Source organism: Heterodontus francisci, chromosome 27 (genome assembly GCF_036365525.1).
Source record: "Heterodontus francisci isolate sHetFra1 chromosome 27, sHetFra1.hap1, whole genome shotgun sequence".
In the NCBI taxonomy this organism is placed as follows: Eukaryota; Metazoa; Chordata; class Chondrichthyes; order Heterodontiformes; family Heterodontidae; genus Heterodontus; species Heterodontus francisci.
In genome coordinates this window covers 45053119-45076306 of record NC_090397.1, presented here as the reverse complement: position 1 = coordinate 45076306, position 23188 = coordinate 45053119, and the positions used below count along the sequence as shown (strand labels likewise).

At 41.0% G+C, this 23188-nt stretch overlaps 2 protein-coding genes across 2 annotated transcripts in view; one reads left to right on the top strand and one right to left on the bottom strand.

The window, feature by feature from the left end:
* Positions 1 to 23188, top strand: part of fbxl13 (F-box and leucine-rich repeat protein 13) — a 447713-nt gene that overhangs the window by 218091 nt on the left and 206434 nt on the right. Inside the window, exons 11-13 of the mRNA XM_068059249.1 lie at positions 17353 to 17405; positions 20075 to 20175; positions 21459 to 21588. Of these exons, the coding sequence (XP_067915350.1) occupies positions 17353 to 17405; positions 20075 to 20175; positions 21459 to 21588 (284 nt within the window). The remainder of the gene's footprint in view (positions 1 to 17352; positions 17406 to 20074; positions 20176 to 21458; positions 21589 to 23188) is intronic.
* Positions 1669 to 21881, bottom strand: lrrc17 (leucine rich repeat containing 17). The gene is made up of 4 exons (XM_068059250.1): positions 21529 to 21881; positions 13968 to 14860; positions 6716 to 6871; positions 1669 to 2400 (listed from the first exon to the last, which is right to left on the bottom strand). The coding sequence occupies exons 2-4, from the start codon at positions 14722 to 14724 to the stop codon at positions 2048 to 2050; spliced, it is 1266 nt and encodes a 421-aa protein (XP_067915351.1). The 5' UTR covers positions 14725 to 14860; positions 21529 to 21881; the 3' UTR covers positions 1669 to 2047.

Genomic DNA, 23188 nt, shown 5'->3' with positions numbered 1-23188 from the left:
TTTACAAAGCTTTAAAAATGAGACAAAATGCAAAACTGAATAAAACATTAAATTAGATGGAATAAAAACAAGATAAAAATCCAAAACATTGCAGAAATTCACCATCAAAAATTAAGTTTCAGGCAACACAGTTTTGCACACATAAAAACTTCAAAAGCAATGTAGTGGTGGGCAGGAAGCGAAGGGAATGAGTCCACTGTTGAGATTTTTCACCACTATCTCATTTCTGTCAGGCAGAAACAAATAAAATTACCCCTAATATAAAAACAAGAAATGCTGGAACCACTCAGCAGGTCTGGCAGCACCTGTGGAAAGACAAGCAGAGTTAACGTTTCGGGTCAGTGACCCTTCTTCGGAACTGACCCGAAACGTTAATTCTGCTTCTCTTTCCACAGATGCTGCCAGACCTGCTGAGTGGTTCCAGCATTTCTTGTTTTTATTTCAGATTTCCTGCATCTGCAGTATTTTGCTTTTATAAAATTACCCCTAATATGTTTACATAGAAAAATTACTTGAACTTAAATTTTTATGTTTGAGGTGAAGTGTGCTGGTGAAACTAAAGAAATTAGATTAACTTGACAGCTGGAATGGACTGTGCCAAACAAGTATCTGGACTATATTGATTTGGTAATCATGGAGATCCCAGAGGGATCTCTTGTATAAAGAGGGGTAAACTGACCTGGGATGGAAGTGGAGCAGGTCAATCCCCTAGTAGTGCTGTCTCACCTACAGGGAAATAAGCTGAAAATCAGGATCAGAGTGGAATAGAGGAAACCTAAAATCAAGAATCGAGTGGAATAGAAGGAAATATATCACTGGGACCTACAATGGGACTGTACAGGGCTTTGACGCTTGTGTGCAGTGCACACAACTCCTGTGGCTGTTCAATAAAGCCAGAATAGCTGCAGGTTACTTCTTGAGAATGAATGAAGCGCTATACTAAGGTCAATTAGAGAATAAACCAGCAGGACCAATTGTTACCCATTGTTAAAATGCAAGGCATTCCACTCAATTCAAGACACTTAAAAGATACAATACATTCCACTCTCACAATAGGACTTTTAGCTGCAAGGCTAGCTTGGTTATAGCATGCTAATTTGTTAGCTGCTGATTACAACAAAGTTTGAAATGTGATGCTTATAAGTTAAGAGCCAAAATATCCATTACAGCGTTTGGCCTTTATTTCTTTCGCACAACTCTTCTATGACTGTCAGCTTTGCTAACATGATTCCACTCTGACCTCAACTGTGCAATATTAGAGCCAAAATAGCAGTGGTGATTACCACATTCATAGCAATATAAAAATTTCTATTTTAGCTTTTCTACAGTTTGTCCCATACTTCGATGCATCGTTAAATACTGGTTTCATTTTGGGTGTCATGCTACATGGGACTGACAACGGGGCAGCATGAGATATGCTATGGCAATCAGAAAAAAGATGGGACAGTTCCAGCAAGGAAGAATTAAAAGATTTGGCTAAGAGATCTGGAATGATTAATGATTATATGGCAATTAAATGAGGATTTTCTAATTGGTTTCTTCCAATAGATACAAAAAGAAAAAAGCCTTGCAAAAAATCTCAATGCATGGCATAATCACAATTCATCAGACATGGCAGGAAGAGTGAATAAAATGCATCACAAAGTAATAATGCATTCAAGGTACTCATTGGTTAGAAAGCCGAATGTTATTTAATGGTATCTTCTTTATTTCGTACTGCTGCTATCTGTTTTCTAGATTACAAAAAATAAGATACGTTAAAAGGTTTCATGAAAAATGTGATAATACAAAATGTGGATATAATTTTTCTCCGTACTACTGTGATGTAGCCATCTTATAAACAAAAAGCTATGTGAAATTTCTTGAACAAATTGGAATATGCATAACCTGAAGCTTTCATTTGCCACAATGCTATAACATAATCAAGCTAGGCTAGAGAAAAGTGACATATCTAAATGTCTGTGTGAAATATGGTTACATACTCATTCTATGTGAAGTTCTATTTCATATGTAAAGGATAAGCATCAAATATTTATACTTTAACCAGTCAGGGTATTCTTCTGATTTCTTCCTCTTCTAATTTATCAGTATCATATGTATCAAAATCTGCTATCGCCTTTTCCTTGGGGCAATCCTCATAATATTTTTTGATGTACTTCTGCACAGTCCAGCCCTTATATTCATTGGGCATTGTACACTCAAGGCCTTCAAACTGTACAGTGTAGTGAACCTGCAACCAATAGGCCAAGTAATGGATTTGAAAATCACACCTCCATGGATTTCCAGTAAGAACCAGCCTCTCTATAAAGTACAGGTGCTCCAAGACGCCATATTCAAAGTTGTATAAAACATTCCAAGATAGATCCAGCTCCTTCAGGCGCAAAAGACCAGAAAATGCAGCTGAAATTGAAAAAAAAAATTTTTTCTTGCAAATTACTTCATGTGGAGTTTTTAAAATAATTTTAAGTTCATAGAACTATAGAATAGAATCATAGAATGGTTACGACACAGAAGGCAGCCATTCGGCCCATTGAGTCTATGCTGGCTCTCCAAGAGCAATTCAGCCAGAGCCACTCCTCCCCCCCATCTTTTCTCCATAATCCTGCAATTTTGTTTAAATCTTCAGGTGCTTACCCAATTCCCTTTTGAAAGCCACAATTGAACTGGAGGAAGGTACACAGTAGAGGTACATAGTAGAGCCACCAACCTCTCAGGCAGTAAAGTCCAGATCTTAACCATTCGCTGCATGGAAAACTTTTTTCTCATGTCACTTTTGGTTCATTTGCCGATCACTTTAAATCTGTGTCCTCCAGTTCTCAATCCCTCCACCAAAGAGAACAGTTGCTCTGCATCTGCACTGTCTGGACGTATCGTGATTTTGAGCAGCTCGATCAAATCCCCTCTCAACCTTCTCTAGGGAGAACACCACCAGCTTCTCCAATCTATCCTCATAACTGAAGTCCCTCATCCTTGGAACCTTTCTCAAATATTTTTTGCACCCTCCCTAAAGCCTTCACAGCCTTCCTAAAGCGCAGTGTCCAGAATTGAACATAATACTCCAGTTGAGACTGAAGCGTGTTTTATACAGGTTTGTCATAATTTCCTTGCTTTTGTATTCTATGTCTCAATTCATAAAGTCCAGGATCCCTTATGCCTTTTTAACCACTTTCTCTACTTGCTCTGCCACCTTCAATGATTTATGCACATATACCCCCAGGTCTCCCTGTTCCTGCACCCCCTTTAGAACTGTACCCTTTAGTTTATATTGTCAATCCTCATTCTTCCTATCAAATTGTGTCACTTCACATTTCTCTGCATTGATTTTCATCTTCCACATATCCACCCATTCCACCAGCCTACGTCCCTGTCTATCACTACCCTCACAGTTCATAATACTTAGTTCTGTGTCACCTTAAAATTTTGAAATTACGTCCTGTACATCCAAATCTAAGTCATTTATATATATCAAGAAAAACAGTAGTCTTAGTACTGACCCCCCCCCCAGGGAACTCTACTGTGTACCTTCCTCCAGTTCAAAAAACATCCATTCACCACTACTCTCGGTTTTCCGTCAATTCAGCCAACTTTGTATTCATGCTGCCTGCCACTGTCCTTTTCATTTTGTGAGCATCAACTTTGCTGACAACTCTATTATGTGGCATTCTTTTGGAAGTCCATGTACACCACATCAATTGTGTTGCCCTCATCAATCCTCTGGGCTGGATTTTACAGGCCCTCCGACGTTGGGGGTCATAGCAGGGGAGGGCCCGGAAAATGCCTCCGGAAAAGGCCCGCCATGGGCCTTGATCCCGGGTAGGCCCGGCCTGATATTGCCAGCAGCGGTGAGGCCTCACGGTGGCCCCCCTGCCCATCGGTGATGGGAGGCCAATCTATATATGTAAATTTATTAAAATAAATGAATTAAATACTTACCCACTCCGATATTGTAGCCAGTGGCTGGCACTCCCGATGCAGGACACTGTTGGGGTGGGGGGTAAGTAGCAGGTAAGTATTTCAATGTGGGGGGAGGCAGAGCGGGGTCAAATTAATATGATTGGTGGAGAGGATGGTGGGAAGAATTAAAGATAAAAGTTTGTGAATTTTGTGCAGGAAAATGTCAGGTACACAAGGTAAGTATTTTGTGGGGGGTGGAAAAGAGGGCACTTAAATATGTAAACGAAATGGACGGGCTTGAAGCCCTTTAAAAATGGCATTGGCACCTGCGTAATGGTGCCGGGCGCTGAAGCCGGGACACACTGCCCCTCCCCACCCCACGTCATCTGGTTTTGGGGGGGGGGGGGGGGGCGTGGCGGTCCACCCTGGCCGTGTAAATGAGCCGCTGTGTTTAATATCGCAGCGGCTCCATGGAGTGAAGCCCATGCGTGCGGGCTGCCATTTCATTATGGCTGCCGCGCAACATAAAATTCAGCCCTCTTTGTTACCTTATCAAAAAACTCAATCAAGTTAGTTAAATACGATTTGCCTTTATCAAATCTGTGCTGGCTTTCTTTAACTAATTCACCCTTGTCCAAGTGACTGTTAATTTTGTCTCAGATTATTATTTCTAAAAGCTTTCTCACCACTGAGTTTTCACTGACTGACCTGTAGTTGCTGGGTTTATCTTTACACCCTTTTTTGGATACGAATATAACATTTGCAATTCTCCAGTCCTCTGGCACTACCCCTGCATCTAAGGAGGATTGGAAGATTATGGCCAGTACCTCTGTCATTTCTGCCCTTACTTCCCTCAGCATCCTCTCAGGTCCTGGTTATTTATCAACCTTAAGTATAGCCACCCCAATACCTCCTGTTTATTAATTTTAGTCTATCCAGTATCACACTTACCTCCTCCTTCACTATGACTTTGGCAGCATCTTCCCTGGTAAAAATAGATGCAAAGTACTCATTTAGTACTTCAGCAATGCCCTTTGCTATCTGCCCTTTTACTATTTATATGCCTATAGAATACTTTTGGATTCGCCTTTATGTTAGTTGACAATGCCTTCTCATACTCTCTCTTTGCCTCTCTTATTGCTGTTTTTCATTGCTCCTCTGAACTTTCTGTAGTCAACCTGGTTCTCACTTGTATTATCAAGCTGACATTTGCCATACACACCCTTTTTCTGCTTCATCTCACTATCTCTTTCATCACCTAGGGAGCTCTGCCTTTGGTTGCCCTACCTTTCCCCTCTTGGAAATGTACCTCGACTGCATCCAAACCATCTCCTCTTTAAAGGCAGCCCATTGTTACATTACAATTTTTCTTGCCAATCTTTTGTTCCAACTTATCCAGAACAGATACATTTTCAACCCATACCATTCTGGATTCACTTCTGCAGCTGTATAATCTTCTTTCACTATTACATTCCCAATCTTCCTCCTGCCCCCTGTACAGCTGAGCCAACCATGGTGCCATGGACTTGGCTCTAGCTGCAGTCCCCAGATAAACCATCATTCTCATTAGTATTCAGAACTGGGTTTTGATTAAATGTATGGGCAAAACAGTGGCAAATGGATTTCAATGTAGACAAATGTGAAGTCATCCACTTTGGATCAAATAAGGATAGAACTGAGTACTTCCAAATGGTGAAAAGCTAGAAACAGTGGCGGTCCAAGAGAGATTTGGGGTCCAGGAACGTTGATCATTAAAATATCATGAACACGTACAGAAAATAATCAAAAAGCAAGTGAAATGCTGGCCTTTATATCTAGAGGACCAGAATACTAGAGAGTAAAATTAATGTTTCAGCAATACAAAGCCCTGGTTAAACCACACCTGTAGTACAGTGATCAGTTTGGGCACCACACTTTAGGAAGGGTATATTGACCTTTGAGGGAGTGCTGCCTAAATTATGAGTAGAGATTACACAATCTAGAGTTGTATTCCCTGGAATTTAGGGGGCATAGTCTAAAAATTAGAGCCAGACCTTTCAGGAGTGAAATTAGGTAACATTTCTCAACAAAGGATGGTAGAAGTTTGAAATCTCTTCTGCAAATGACAATTAATGATAGATCAATTGTTAATTTTAAAACTGAGATTGATAGATTTTTGTTAATCAAAGGTATTTAGGCATAATGGGCAAAGGCAGGTATATGGAGCTAGGTTATAGATCAGGCATGATCTCACTGAATGGCAGAGAAGGCTCGAGGGACTAAATGGCCTACTCCTGTTCCTCTGCTAATGGCCTCACCTCATGGAAAAAAGTGCTCTTTTTTAGAACTGCCACCACATAGCACAGTTTACAAGTAGATCAAAACAATTGTGGAAAGAGAAACAGTTAACATTTCAGGTCTGTGCCCTTTCATCTGATGAAAGATCAGAGACTGAAATATTAACTCGGTTTCTCTCGCCGCAGATGCTGCCAAACCTGTGGAGTAATTCTAGCATTTTCTGTTTTTATTTCAGATTCCCAGCATCTGCAATAGTTTTGCTTTCGTCAAAACAATTTTTTTAGTTCATATTACATCAGATTTTACATTTTATTCATAAACAATTTTCAAAATTTGTCAACAGAACATCAGTGGTTTTTCTAAATTAATGCAGCCTATTTAGGAAAATTCTGTACAGAATGAGAATCCTAGCTGAGTAAACATTTGCATATTCATGCTCTGAACATAGGGAATTGGTTGTTTGCAAACTATGCAGTTTCACCTCTATTTGTTTGAAAACTACATGATAACAATCACATGTTAAGACACATGGAAATGTTCTTACCAGGATTTATGTATCCTATTGCATTGCTGCTGAGGTTTAATGTTTCTAATTCCTTAAAGTTCATGAAATTTTTGGCGTTCAATTGCCTGATTTTGTTTCTGGAGAGATCAATTTCCAGAACTTCTGCAGGAATATCGTTGGGAACTTTCATCAGGTCTGTGAAAATAATAAAATTTCGTTAAGCCTTTTATATCAACTTGTCAAACTCCTGTGGTGCTGCACATGGGAAGTCAAGGCCAACATTCCCTCTAAATCCTGTCTTCACAAGGAAAACATCATCTATTGTGTTGTATGGTACTAATGTTGTGCTAAATTGGATAGACTCAGAACAGATCTAGCAGCTCAAAACTGGGCATCCATGAGGTGCTGTGGGCCATCCGCAGCAGCAGAATTGTATTCAACCACAATCTGTAATCTCATAGCCCAGCATATCCTTCACTCTACCATTGCCATCAAGCCAGGGGACCAACCCTAGTTCAATGAAGAGTGTAGGAGAGTATGCCAGGAGCAGCACCAGGCATACCTAAAAATGAGGTGCTAACCTGGTGAAGCGACAACAAAGGACATACGCATGCTAAACAGGGGAAGCAGCGTGCTATAGAGAGCTAAGCGATCCCACAAACAATCGATCAGATCAAACCTCTGTATTCCTGCCACATCCAGTCATGAATGGCGGTGGACAATTAAACAACTAACTGGAGGAGGAGACTCCAAAAACATCCCCATCCTCAATGATGGGGGAGTCCAGTACATCAGTCCAAAAGTCAAGGCTGAAGCATTTGCAACCACCTTTAGCCAGAAGCGCTGAGTAGATAATTCATCTCTGCCTCCTCCCAAGGTCCCCACCATCATAGATGCTAATCTTCAGACAATTCAATTCACTCCACGTCAGATCAAGAAATGACTGAAGGCACTGGTTACAGCAAAGGCTGTGGGCCCCGACAATATGACAGCTGTAGTACTGAAGACTTGTGCTCCAGAACTAGCCGCACCCTTAGCCAAGCTTGGTCAGTACAGCTACAACACTGGCATCTATCCGATAATGTGGAAAATTGTCCAGGTACATCCTGTCCACAAAAAGCAGGACAAATCCAATCCAACCAATTACTACCCCATCAGTCCACTCTTAATCACCAGTAAAGTGATGGAAAGTGTTGTCGACAGTGCTATCAAGCAGTACTTACTCAGTAACAACCTGCTCACGATGTTCAGTTTGGATTTCACAAGGGCCACTTGGCTCCAGACCTCATTATAGCCTTGGTCTAAACATGGACAGAAGAGCTGAATTCTAGAGCTGAGGTGAGAGTGACTGTCCTTTGACATCAAGGCAGCATTTGACAGAGTGTGGCATTGAGGAGCCCTAGCAAAATTGAAGTCAATGGGAATTGGGGGAAACTCTCCACTGGCTGGAGTCCTACCTAGTACAAAGGAAGATGGTTATGGTTGTTTGGGCCAAGTCATCTCAGTCCCAGGGCATTGCTGCAGGAGTTTCTCAGAGTAGTGTCCTCAGCCTGATCATCTTCAGTTGCTTCATCAATGACCTCTCCTCCAATATAAGATCAGAAGTGAGGATTTTCACTAATGATTGCACCAAGTGCAGTATCATTCGCAACTCCTTGGATACTGAAGCAGTCCGTGCCCACTTGCAGCATGACCTGGGACAACATTCAGGCTTGGGTTGTTAAGTGATAAGTAACATTCGTGCTACTCAAACGTCAGGCAATGACCATCTCCCCATGACATTTAATGGCATTACCATAGCTGAATCTCCCACCATCAACATTCTGGGGGATTATCATGGACCAGATACTTAAATAGACCAGCCATATAAATATTGTGTCTTCAAGGCAGGTCAGAGGCTGGGAATTTTTCAGCGAGTAATTCACTTCCTAACTCCCCAAAGCCTGTCCACCATCAACAGGGCACAAGTCAGCAGTATGATGGAATACGCTCCACTTGCCTGGATGAGTGCAGCTCCAACAATACTCAAGAAGCTTGACACCATCCAAGCCAAAGCAGCCACTTGATTAGCATCCCAGCCATTACTTTAAACATTCATTCCCTCCATCACCAGCACACAGTGGAAGCAATGTGTACAATCTACAAGATACACTGCAGAAACTCACCAAGGCTCCTTAGACAGCACCTTCCAAACCAGTGACCTCCACCACCTAGGACAAGGGCAGGAGATGCATGAGAACACCATCACTTGCCAAGCCTCCCTCCAAGCCACACATTATTCTGACTTGGAACTATATCGCCATTCCTTCACTGTCGCTGGGTCAAAATTCTGGAACTTCCTCCCTAACAGCACTGTGTACGCACCTACATCACATGGACTGCAGCAGTTCAAGAAGGAGGCTTACTATCAACTTCTCAAGGGGGATTGGGGATGGGAAATATATGCTGTCTTTGCTGGTGACACTTACATCCCAAGAACAAATTAAAAAGAGATATTAAATGAATTAAGTTAACAAAATTGAGGCTCACGGAAGAGGAGGGTCAGTGTCTAACTAGATAAAAAAAACAAAAAAAGGGCAGAAAACAGCGAATCGTCCTAAATGGTTGTTTTTCAGATTGGAGGATGGTAGATAGTGGTGTTCCCCAAGGGTCAGTGCTGGGACCACTGCTTTTTTTTTGCTACATATAAATGACTTCAATCTTGGAATACAGAACAAAATCTCAAAATTTGCAGAGGACACCAAACTTGGAGGTGTAGCAAACAGTGAGGATGATATGAACCGCCTGCAACAGGACATAGGCTAGAAGGGCAGAGAGATGACAGATGGAATTTAGTACTGACAAGTGTGAGGTGATGCATTTGACAGCAGGAATCTCTTCTCTTGGCATTTCTTCGCGGACAAAGATTTTGGGAAGGTTGTACTCATCGGTTGCAGGCCCGCTGGTAGATAGTCAGACTTATCCATGACCGGCAGATTCCCCCACAGCAGGTGCAAGTGAAGTTGCAGTCGCTGCTGGGGGCAATTGGATCTATCCTTCTCTTCCATTTCTCTTTCATGCTGGTTCTTCGCTCAGTCTCAAAGGTTTCTGTAGCCCTCCTGATGTAGCATTTCCAGGCATCACGATCTATGGCCTGTGCTTCCTACTGGTGATGTGGCACACAGAGAGGGACTTCTTCAGGAGGTCCTTGAAACATTTGCATGGGGCCTCTCTGTTCCTTTTACAAGTGGTCAGCTCTCCATTGAACACCATCTTGGGTAGGCGGCTGTCGTCCATCCAGGCAATATGACCTGCCCAACGCATTTGGCTTTGCAGCAGGATGGCCTCGATGCTGGCTGTTTCCAGGACTTCAATGTTTGTGATGCGGTCCTGCCGGCAGATCTTGAGGATGCTGCAGAGGCAGTGCTGATGGAAGCACTCTAGAAGGCGTACATGACAGTGGTATAGGACCCATGACTTGGCACCATACAGAAGGGTGGTGAGGACTACGACTTTGTACACTTTGACTTTGGTTTGTGCTCTGAGGCTGTGGTTGCTCCATACTCATTTGTAGAGTTTGCCAAATGTACTGTTTGCTTTTGAGAACCTATTGTCCATGTCCTTGTCTATGGTGGCATCAAACGAGAGGACACTCCCCAAATAAGTAAACTGCTTGACGGCATTCAGCTTGGCTCCCTCGATGACAATGCTTGGTGGTCTATATTCTTCTTGGTGAAGAGGAATAGGGAGAGGCAATATATACTTAATGGCCCAGTTCTAAAGAGTGCGCAGGAACGAGGGACCTGGGGGTGCATGTCGTCATGCGAGGCCCCCACCTGCCAAGAATGAGACACATCAATTTTGTCATGAACATTGATTTTTAACTGTTGTTGGAGCGAGGAAATGACTTGAACAGATCAGCCGTGGCTGGAAAAAAATATTTGCATATTAACAGACAAGACGGCGCTTGTGTAGACAAAAGACCATTCCGACACATTCAACCCACACTGGATGTTGATCACCGGACAGTGAAGGGGTGGGGAAGTACATTCCAGGGCTTGTTGGGGTGATGCAATCCACAGGGGAAAGGACAGGTTAGACCAGCTGGTCACATGACTAACTGGCTGTTCCAGGGTTTTCTTTTGAACTAGCCACAGAGAGTTTGAACTCAGAAAGACTGTTTGCTCCTGGACTGAAGATCTCCCCTGTCTGCTCCCATCTCTTTCTCACAAGCCTCTGAATCCACTGAAGACACATGAACCCCACGAGAGAAAAGTCTTCTACAGCGAACAAGGTTTAAGAATAATACTGGGCCCCAACGAAAAGCAAGAACTACCTAAGTCAAGGACTCTATAGTGACCTTGAAGAACCGAAACAAAAACTCTTCAGCTATTGCCTCAAACATTTCCAGTTTATTTTTCTTCTGCTCTTTTCAGTCTCTATTTGCATGTGTGTATCGCGTATGCATGCTAGCATGGGCACGTTGTGTACCTGTAGGTGTCAATCGAATTAAAGTTTAAGTTCAAGTTTAATAAATTTCAACTTTTCTTCTTTAAACCTAAGAAAACCTGTTTGTGCCTGTTTTTTTGCCTTATAATTGGAAAGCGGTGAACAAGGGTTCACCAAGGGGGAGCTAAAAACACGGTATGTTTAAAACTAAACCCTGTTACGGTAAGACCAGGTGAATGCCGAGAGGGAACCCTAGACATCTTTCCCACTGGGTCATAACAATGTGCATCGATCTCTGAAGATGGCAGGACATATTGAGACAGTGGTTAGTAAAACATAAGGGACCTTGGGCTTCATAAACAGAGTATTGAGTGCAAAAGCAGGGAAGTTATGCTGAACATTTATAAACCTCTAGTTAAACCCCAACTGGAGTAGTGCGTCCAGTTCTGGTGACTACACTTTAGGAAAGATGTGAGGGTCCTTGAGAGGGTTCAGAGGAGATTTACCAGAATGATTTCAGGGATGGGGGATTTTAGTTACAAGGCTAGTTGGAAAAACTGGGGTTGTTCTGCTTAGAACCAGGGAGATTGAGGGGAGATTTATTAGAAATGTACAAGATTATGACAGGCTTAGATAAGTTAGACAAAGAAAAGCTGATCCCATCAAATAATGGTACAAAGACTAGGGTACACAGATTGAAGGTTTTGGGCAAGAGATGCAGGAGGAATATGAGGAAGAACTTTTTTATGCAGCAGGTGGTAATAACCTGGAACTTGCCGCCCACAAGGGTGGTGGAAGCGGAGATAATCAATGACTTCAAATGGAAATTGGAAGGCCACTTGAAGGAAACAGACTTGCAGGGCTACGGGGATCAAGTGGGAGAGTAGGACTGACTGAATAGCTCCATGGAGAGCCAGCATGACTTTATGACTATGAATGGGAAAAATTGTGGTAAATGGATTTTGATGTACGCAAATATTAGGTTATCCACATTGGTCTTAAAAAGTATAAAACAGCGTACTTCTAAATGGCGAAAAGCTAGGAACAGTGTAGGCCCAAAGAGACTTAGGGTTCAGGTACATAGATCATTAAAATGTCACGAACAGATACAGAAAATAATCAAAAAGGCTGATGGAATGCTGGACTTTATATCTAAATAGATTACAAGAGTGTAGAATTCATGCTTCAGCTATACAAAGCCCTGGTTAGACCAGACCTGGAGTACTGCAAGTAATTCTGGCCACCATACCTTAGAAAGGATATACTGGCCTTGGAGTTAGTGTAATGAAAATTTGCTAGAATAATATCTGGATTCCAATAGTTAAACTAAGAGGAGTGATTAAACAAACTAGGGCAGTATTCCCTGGAATTTAGAAGGTTAAAGAGTGATTTTAATTGAAGTTTTGACTTTTATTAAAGGTGAACAGATAGTTTTTCTCAATCTACCCTATTTTCACTGGTCGGGAAGTCCAGGACTGGGAACATAGTCTGAAAATTGGAGCTAGACTTTTCAGGAGTGAAATTAGGAAACACTTCTATACGCAAAGGGCAGTAGAGGTTTGGAACTCTCTTCCGTAAATGGCAATCTGTTAGATCAATTGTTAATTCTAAAACTGAGATTGATAAAATTTTGTTAGCCAAAGGTATTAAGGGATATGGGGCGAAGGCAGGTACATGGAGTTAGGTCACAGATGAGCCATGATCTCAATGAATGATGGAACAGGCTTGAAGGCTTCAATGGCCTACTTCTGTTCCTGTGTTCCATCGACTGCACATGTGCAGTTAAATGTGGAAATCAGAAAGTTGTTGTCCGAGTTGCCCTGCTCTTCCGCAAGCTTCGCAATACTGGCATCTCACTGACAGCCTTGGCATTCAAATACATAGAAGGATGTGAAGTCGAGGTACTTGCGTGATAGATATAAAATATGCCAGAATAAGTTAAGCTTGTCCATTCAAGTGTAAGTGATTTTTTAACACCGTGATAAGTTTTAATTACTGCCAAACCACCTTTGTGGCACTGAAAATTTACTTTTACAAGTCTAAAATCTCATTCCTTTAGATTTTAATTATTGTTGGAGATTTTTAAAAAATTCTTTGTCTCATCGCTCTCTTACCCTCTCTATTTCACTTGCTGTACATGATTTGGCATTGAATTAATTACTCTAACTTACACTTCCTGGTTCGGACTCTGTGTCTCAGTAAGGATTCTTCAATATCATTGGTTAAGGAGATACACAGTTGCTTGCCCTGTTCACAGAGGTTCCAGTGTTGTTTTTGATTTATTAACACCACAAGCTCCAGTGCAAAAGCCCATAAAGAAATCTGTGGGCAGGTGTAAGTGTAAAGAACAGTTAGCACCCTTCAATCGCCGCTGACTGCAAAATACGAGCCAATGCGACATTATGGAATCCATCATAATAACGTGCTCTGCATAATTATTTTTAGTTTATCATAATCTATATAGATACATATGTCAATTTATCTGTTTCCATAACCTTCACTAAAATGTGAAAAAAATCAACATACTTTAATATTTATGATTTCAACAGAGAGTTGCTCAAGTAAAGAACTTACTTCTACATCCTGACTCAAGTACAAGGCTTTATTTTGTGGTTATTCACTTTATAAAATTGCAGTTCTTGAAAAAGTTTTTTGGATGGGTTGCTAATGAAAAAGAACAAACATAAGTTGGCATAGTTCCAGAAGTGCAAGATAAGAAAATAATTTTATGTTATTGTATGACAGACTCGGAAAGATACATTGTCTTAAGAGCTTGTATTGTGTTGTAAAGCCACCATTAAACTACAAGTGAAGGGTTAACAGTTCATTGCAATACTGTTTATAATTTGAAAGTCATACTAACCTTTATTTTGGCAATCTATTCTTGACTTTGGGAAAAGGTAGATATTGCATTTTGTGGAATCAGCAGTATTCTGTATAGGTATAGGGTCCACAAATCCACTGTTACCCCCATGAGGGCAGAGCATGTTCACATCGATTGTCTTCAACTTATGACCAGCAAATCTTTTTGGAGCTTCACATTTCGCCAGGTTGCCTAGATTTCGTTGGCCAGGGATCTGCAGCTTCCTGATCATTTCGTCTAGCTTACAACTGCAATTCCAGGGGTTGCCATAGATACGCAGGTATTGTAGCTTAGGAATAGGAATAAAAATCTCCTCGGATATAAACTGTAATTGATTATGTTGAAGCAATAAAGTATTGAGTTCATCCAATCCCTCAAAAGCACCTGGTTCAATATTTGCTATGGCATTTCGTTGTAAATCGAGGCTCTTCAAATTCTTTAATGTTGAAAACATTGAGTTCTTCAACCTATGGATCTTATTTCCTGCTAATTGTAAATGAACAACATCCTTTGGCAAATTAGGAGGAATTGTAATGAGTCGTTTATCTTGACAAGCCAATATTTTCTCATTCTTGTGCAGACCCTCACTACATATGGTGCTTAGGAACTGAGCAAATCTTTTGACATGAGTGGAACGCCTTCTGAGGCATTTCTGTCCACAGTCCCTCATGCTGCTTCTATGGCTGCCATTCCTTGTTTTCATGAACTCTACTGCTCTGCAAAGGAGTAGCAACAAAATAATCCTAACCACTTGCATCCTGACATCCAGATGGTCCCAGTAACTCAGTGATGACTTGACAATATACAAGAATCCAGTGAAACTTGAGAACTAAGGTTGCCTGAATGATTTTGGTTTTTTACTGATTTAAACCAGTTGTTCCATGCAAGACAGTCTGTAAAGGAGAAGAAGTACAGTTACAAGATCATTACAGCAATGTAGAAAAGCACTGAAGTTAAATATGTGTCAGAAATACAGATTACACAACATGCAAAGCGATAAAGCATTATATTCTTATCAACACAATGAGAAAAATGGGTGTAATTCGTCTTGGGCAGTGGCACAAAATGGACAATAGCAAATCAACAGCCAGTTTTACACTCTTTTCTAAAGTCTTCAAAAAAACCATAACTTTTTGGTAGTGGCTGTTGGTCAGGTCACATCTGCTCTGGGAAAAGTTGAATGGAGCAGCCCAATTTAAGGACAAGGTCCTTAAAGAGTCATTAGGCCCCTCATTATCATATGCAAGGGGCCTAATACTCATTTCAGACTGACGCTAGAGACGCTTCGAGAGCATCCAAACAAAAATGGCACTGAGCAGGTTTCTGATGCTGTTCGGGCTCAGGAAGTTAATCTTTTAAAATGGACCTCTGTGCCCCTTTTCCATCCAGAAAATAGGCGCAATGAGATCCAACTTCACCCTAATATATTGCATTAGTAACATAATTGTTAAATATACTGAAGAAAATGTTATATTCCAAAAACCAAAATATAAAATTTAAATGAAAGATTTTATTAATAGCTATATTTTTAATATAAATTATTGATTTAGAATATCCTACAGACTTGCAACATTATAAAGATATATCTGCTTTTTACAACGCAAATTATACTGACAGAGGCTCATGATCTTTTGAAGCCAGGAAATTGTACGCAGCTGGATTCTTTAAAGATCTGTGATTGCTATTTAAAAGGCCAGTACAGTTGGTTGGCTGGTGAAGAAGTAACTTGAACAAAACCTCCCTTTCCATATTTGCGTTGGAACTGATTCAGCAGGAAAGACCTTTTAGGTCTCCAGGTTCCCCTCCTCTCCCACAGGAGAATTGTGTAGTCAGCTTGGAAGCAGATGACGTAACAAGTTAATGTTGTCTTATACCAAAGGACAAGTGAGCAAATGTGAATAACAGAACATCTTCTAAGCGAAGCCAGCCAGTCCTTTTGTATTCAAGTAGCTAGGCCTGGTTTACATACTACAAAGTGTTTCTTATGCAGAGAAGAGGGCTGGATCGATGCCCCTACCCCTCACCACCACCAACCCCAAACACAAGGGTCTACAAATTCAGCCACGCAGTGTCTGATTTTACAGCATAATTTGACTTCTAGGCTGAGAATTGTTTGGATTTTTTTTTTAAGTGACCCCTTTTGCAAAGAGGCCAAAGGGAGCCGAGAACCAGGTCTTGGATGGGGTGGGGGTTGGGTACTCAGGCATTCATTCTCTCCCTTCAGATGATAGTCAGATTTTGGCAGAATGGAGTGAGTGGTAAATCAGGTGTTCTCTCAGACATGAAAAACAACATAGGGACAAAGATAGGCGAGAGTAGCCATGTTCTACATTGACCCTGTTAAATGTCATAGAAGATTGATTAGTAATATATTAAAATCTTACGTCCACATGCACTTTTTCCATTGTTAGTTCTTATAATTACATTTACACTAAAACTGCATACATCTAAACTTCTCTTGAAATCATCTCTGGATTTGGGGCAGCCTACAATTTCAGCTTTTTTGGCACCCTGAGTGTAGGATCTGCAAAATGAAGCAGGAACACCCACTGCTTCCTCATTTAACTACTTTCTTAGTAGTTTGAACCTATGCCTTTTGCAGATCCAGATCAAGCTCTGCACCCCATCCCCAGAAAAGTACAAGAAAGTCAGGGCAACATTTAAAGTGTTAAAAACCTAGTAATCTGAATGTTCTGTCGTTTACCCTGATCTTTATTTCAGGGATTTGAATGTTCAAATCGGCTCTTTGGTGGAAACATTTTTAAATGGGAAACTCTAACTAAATACTTTAAAATTTATAATAGGAATATAACCTGTATCAACATGTTAACACTTTGCGCTGATGGATTTTTCATGAACCAATTGAGTCACTCAAAATGTATTTTGAAAAAAACTCAGTTGCTATTTTTTCTTAGAAATTCCTGAAGTACAAAATAAGGTTTCAAACAAAAGAAAAACTACAAATAATTACATATTTCACATATTAGATTTATCCATTGAATTTCCTTTTGTTTCCTTCAGAACCTTCATTAAAGTTTTGCTTGGATGTCTCAATCTCTCCTAAATGCCTCGGCTTGAATTTGATTTTTTTTGCACAGAGCAATCACACCATTAGCTGAAGAAAGATCCTACCGTATAGGCATGCGTTGTCTGCATAATTTCCCACAATACACAATTGAATTTTAACTGTTCAACCAGCGATTGTAGATTATTGCAGGTCCTGATGCTATTAATTACAAAGCATGAACACTCGTACTCTTAGAAAACAGCTTATTCCTCCGTCTCGCCATGTGTAACACCAAGATAGATCTGCTAGCATATACACTTTTCTCACACAAAATGAATATTTGCAGTGTATTGTTTAATTTTTTATGATGTATTTCAGGTGACTGTCGAAATCTGCAGGATCTAAATTTAACTGAATGTGCAAATTTAACTGTAAGTCCAAAACTTCTTACTCAAACTTAAGGTGGTGATCCATGCTAAGGTTCAAATATACCAGTACCTAGCCAAGTGATCATTCTTCATTTACGGAGGGAATTTTAACTCTCTCTCTGCTCAGTGAGAATAATGCAAACAAGCAATCAAAATGGAGAAAATCCATTTCCTGCTCTGTTGCTGCTGATTTTGGATTCGGACCCGGGCAGTTTTAATACAAGGCTCAGTTTAGTGACAACGCAAACACTAGGTGGTGCAGAACTGGCAAATGCACAAATGCAGCTTCATCCATTGAAACATCACTATCTGCAACTATCTCAGGCAGCTGCCAGTAATAAGGATGACGCTGCTCAATTTGTCATAAACAAATTAAACCCAAATCCCCTCAATGGCTGTGATTGCTGCTTCCATCCCACCCCCAACAGTACCTCGCTCCCTCCTGCCATTGCGCTTCTCTACATCAGTCCCTCCCATACTCGCCTGCTCGCCACTAACTCACTGCCTTGCAGCTTTGGCGTCTCAATCCCTGCCCCCCCCCCCCCCCCCCACTGCTTCTTGGGCGGTGTGGCGGGGAGCAATCGCTGAAGGGGGAAGTGACGAGGCTGGGAGCAAGCGGTCGGGGGGGGGCGGGGGAGAAAGGGCGAGGGTGGGAGCAAGTGGCCGAGGGGGCAAGCGGCGAGGCCTGCAGCGAGGGGCAGGGGGCGGAGCGGCAAGGGCAGGAGCGAGTGGCTGGGGGCAGAGGGGAAAAGTGAGCGGTTGATGAGAGATGCGGCGAGGGCGGAAGCGAGTGGCTGAGGGAAGGCAGCGGCAAGGCGGGGAGCGAACGGCCAAGAGGGGAAGCAGCAAGAGCGAGTGGATGATGGAAGGCTGTGGCAAGGTGGGATGGAGCGGGAAATTGAAAGCAGTGATTGAAGCGGGGATTGCGGGAGGGAGCGGGGCACTGTTCAGGGGAATGGAGCCAGCAATTGCAGCTATTGAGGGATGATGATGTCATTGTGTGGTGAAGTCAGCACGTGCATTTATACTGGCAAGCTGGCAAATGTTTGCACGCACTGATGATGTCCGCGATCGCTCTGCACATGCTCTGCTTTGTTAATGCAACTGGGGTCCCATGACATCAATGGGAAACTGATTGCATTTTAACTCAGCCCTGAATGGGGAATCTGCTGTGGCTTTCCCACAAAATTAGGTCAGCAGCCATCAGAAAGACAAAGAGGCTGTCACGTTAAGTTTACAAACTTTCCTCTGTGGAGCCAGTAGAAGCACAATTTTCCACTACAGCCCAACGGCCAGCTGCTGCTTTCCATTCAATTGGGCAACTGACTGACAGCATCAAAATGAGGCCTGGGAGTTAAAGTACTCCAGGTCCCAAAATTAGCCTGCGAGTGCCCAAAATCAGCTGAGGGATAAAATCTACCCCAGTGTGTGCCCATTATATCTGACCAAATGGCAAGCATTGCATACTAACTCAATCCTATATTCAGCCAGTATCTGTACACATGCATGTTCCAACAGGGGCCACTAGATATAATATAGGAGACAGATACTTGGCTGATTTTCCTATACTTAATCCATGAAGGTGTAGACTATTTACAATGCCCAGAACAGCTGATATCAACTAATTCAGGACAGACAAGAGATTGAAACTCAGACTTTCCTGTTCTACTACCATACCACATCCATCCACTGAACCTTCAGGGATGCTCTATGCTGCTACGTTGTGTATTAAAAATGGATGAAATAGTAACAAGTCTTGAATTACTAGGGCTAAATTTCCTCAGTCATTCTGTCAGACGCCTGCCATAATTCTGGCAGAAGTGCGGTGGAATGGCTCAGAAAAAGGTTGAGACCTGGATCCACCAGATACAACCTCATTTTGCAAATTTCACTTCAACTTGTAAGGGGCCGCCACTTGCCACTTAGAAAGCCTATTGTGTTGCAGGGCTTGGCAGTGGTGAGGCTGGGCATTCCTAATTCCCTGACTCAAAAGGACTGGGGTAAGATCTGAGGCTGTTCAAATTAGATGAGATGTACCACTTCCAAAAAGGAAATGTGTAAAATTTAAAAAAAAAAATCGTATTGTCCCCTTCAGGACACATCCTTGAGGAACTCCTGTAGCGATGATCAGGCAGATGTTTTGCCTCCAACAGCCATAACCATGTTTGTAGGGTCATCCATTTCCTTGGAAAATCTTGGAAGCCATTTTAAAAGCTGACAAATAAAACACCAGCTGTACTCTGGAAATAGCATTTGCATTTTCCTACCAGTATCAGAACAATCATTTTTTTCAACTAAGTACCATAGTTTTCTTAGATAAAAGAGAACTTAAGTGGAGTGCAAACACTAAGATGACATCAGCATTTTGTACCATAATCCACATATATAATACATGTAATGATGCAAATTATCCATTGAGAAGGTTTACACCTGTTTGCAGAATTCGTGACCTGAGCTGTCCTGTTAAGAAAGTAGTACAGATGTTCATCAGTTCTATGTAGACAGCTAAAAATTTACAAAGCAGGAAACCAGAGTAGCTCTTATTCTAGAAATACCTAAAGCAAATCTTTATCGGATTTACTCAGAGGCCGTAAGCAACATATAATATACATTGCCTGTTTACTTTTACTCAAACTTTTCACCTATTTGATTGTTTTCCCCTTTTTTTTTAGGATGAATTTGTGTCTATGGTGGTGGAAATGTGTACTTCACTTCTGTACCTGAACCTGGCTTACACTGCTATTAGTGATGGTACTCTAAGATCATTATCAAAGTAAGTTGTCCCATTACAATTCTCGCATAGCTATCATATCTAGCTTATCTCAGATATATACCACAACTTCTATTTCACACTTCACCCTTTAAATTTCCCTATTTTCTTCCTTTCATCCAATTTAACTATCACATTTATCCAGTAGAAATCTGTGTTAATGCTATGAAGTACTTCATGATTCATCAATAGGTACACTTGAATAATGAGGGAAGGGATCTGTAGTAATTCCTCCTCATTCTGGCAAAGAAGTTTAACAGTCTTCACATCAAAAGTAATACATGATGTAAAGGTGCTTAAGACATTTTGATATAGGAGGAATTATAAATTCTAGTCTTTATAATTTGGCCCTCAAGAAGATTCCAAAATACAAATGACAATTGAGAATAATATCTGGACTTGTATCTCTAGTTTTAAGTGCAGTACTTTAGCACTGTAATTACACAGCTCCCACTTTCATTTCAATACTTAAGTATAACAGATTGGGTAATCAATATGCACAGTGAAAAGAATTCAACATTTACCATATTAATAAGCTTTGTTTTGCAGAACAATTGGATCAATGCTGAACAAAATAACACAATGTCATTAGGCTAAATAGTTTGTTGCACAAGCTCTGTGTTTGGGTTAATTAAAAATGAATACAAGTAAATCATATATAAAACTTATCAATAGATGCCTTAGGAGCTTCCATTATTTTCAACTGAACATTATACTGAAGGCTTTCTGGCAGGGAATGGGAAAGAAATGTTCTATAAATAACTGTGGATGTCATTAGACTCAATAGTTACCAGACTAGCTCTGTTCGGATGCACAAGCTCTCTACTTGAGTTGATTATAAACAAATGTAAGACTACTATAGCACTCTTGTTACAAGACAGAAAACCAGTCTCTAAAACTAATTTTAAGTCAAGTTTTGCAGCTTTGTAAATGTAATTTTTAAATTTTTGTTGCATTTTTATTTTTGCCTCGGTTTCCCACATTTTTTGCCTTTCCACTCTACTACTGTCTATTAAACTAGAAAAAAAACTGATGTATAAATCTGCTGAATGGCTGTTTATTTAAGGTTTAAGTGAACGTCAAAGGACATGCAACTGAAATTTAACTGCATGTTTCACTCATCATACATGGCCTTTACATCATTCTAAAATGTTCTGTTTCTAATTTAATGCTGCCAAAAGTTACAGCTTGTAAAATTGCAGCAAAAAAACTTTGCATGGTAGATCCCCATATTAGCTTTCCTTTTGTGTCTTACTGTAACTAAAACGCCCCTACTTTCTTTCAAGGTTCGGATTGAATCTACAGTATTTGAGCCTAGCCTACTCAAAGAAATTTACAAATAAAGGTTTGAATTACCTTGCCACAGGGAAAGGCTGCCACAAACTCGTCTACCTGGACATTTCAGGTTGTACTCAGGTCGGTCTACAGAACATTTTGCTGTTAGCCGAGACGATATTCTTTAAGCATCTGTGTGGTTTACGATCCTAGTGCTGAGCAGCAGACTGAGTAACGCAGAAAGGGGGAGGGGAATTGAGTTTGCGTGGAGTTACAGAATCCCAGTTGCCTAAAAAAAAGTTGTTTCCTCAGGCTTTTGGCAGAATTCCAGGTAGTTTCAAAGCCAGAAATATCTTAAGACAAAAATCCAGTCTGGTTGTTAAAGACATAGTACTTTTATTCTACTTCATGTTAGTGGTGGTCGTTTGCAGCTTTAGGAGCCGAAAATCAGTGCCCCTTCCACCGTAAATCCGGGCATGGAGGGTTCGAACTTTGCCATTTTCCACGGGGTATGGTTTGGGACAGAGACTCGGTCCACCCCAAACAAGGGTTTTTGATGGCAGGTGAGAGGATTCTCAGGCCCGAAATTCCCTCAGCCCTAGCCTGGAAGAACAGCAGTAGTTAGTATGCCTAGTGAAATGAAGTGTACCAGCTGGTGCAAGATGACCCCTTTTGGGCCCAGGACCGGATCTTTCCAAAGTTTGGTTTGTTTTGTTTAGCCACAGACACCCCTCCCCCTCAAGAATAGACAGTCTCAGTCTCGTGTGGGCACCCACCGGCAATATTAAAATTAAGTAACCTTTTCCTGATCCTGCAAATTCTGAAGGGATCAAGAGTGAAGGTTACCAAGAGACAGAAACCAAAATTTAGACTGGGATGTCGACCCTGTGAGGATTAATATCCAGCTCAAATGATTCTAATTTCGTATTGTGGAGAATAGTCATATTTAATTCCCTTCCCGTGTCTACATACAACATAGAAAAAGATTCTGTTCCACTGTTTTGACTGGGTGTGGTTGTTAAATAGCTGCATTAAAGTTCTGAAATTGTATGCTTTTAACGGAATGATGAGTTTAATTTTTTGGATTTATCAAGTAAAGTTTGTTTTGCTCTCAGTTTATGAATCTCATAAATGGTTTGCACAGGGTATTGCTTTTTGCCTTGCAATTGCTTTTGAGGACAGAAAAAAGGACGCTGAAAATGTGCTTGGAAGAAAATTTAATTCCCTAAAACCGAATCTCCATGGCTTTGTTTTGTTTATATTCATATTTTACGCTAAAGGGAGAGCTGAATGATTTTTTTTTTCAGTCTGAGCTTTACTTTTCCAGCACAAGAAACTGAGGAAGCCTGTTTCGAGGTTTTGTCCATTACAACGCTCACAAAAACTTTCAAACAGACGGATGCAGTAGTTTCTGATTAGCAGTGAGACGCAAACCACCCAATTAGAACTCACTTGCCACGGTCGGAAATAGCTTCCTGTTCCCTAAAACATACTCAAAGATTTCTGCTGATTGGAAATTTGTGAACTAGAATAAACAAGAAAGATGTGTTTTACAAATACTACGTGGGATGATAGCAGCCATGATATGACAATGTTATTCTCTTTTAGATTAGAGATACAGCACTGAAACAGGCCCACCGAGTCTGTGCCGACCATCAACCACCCATTTATACTAATCCCATATTCCTACCAAACATCCCCACCTGTCCCTATATTTCCCTACCACTTACCTATACTAGTG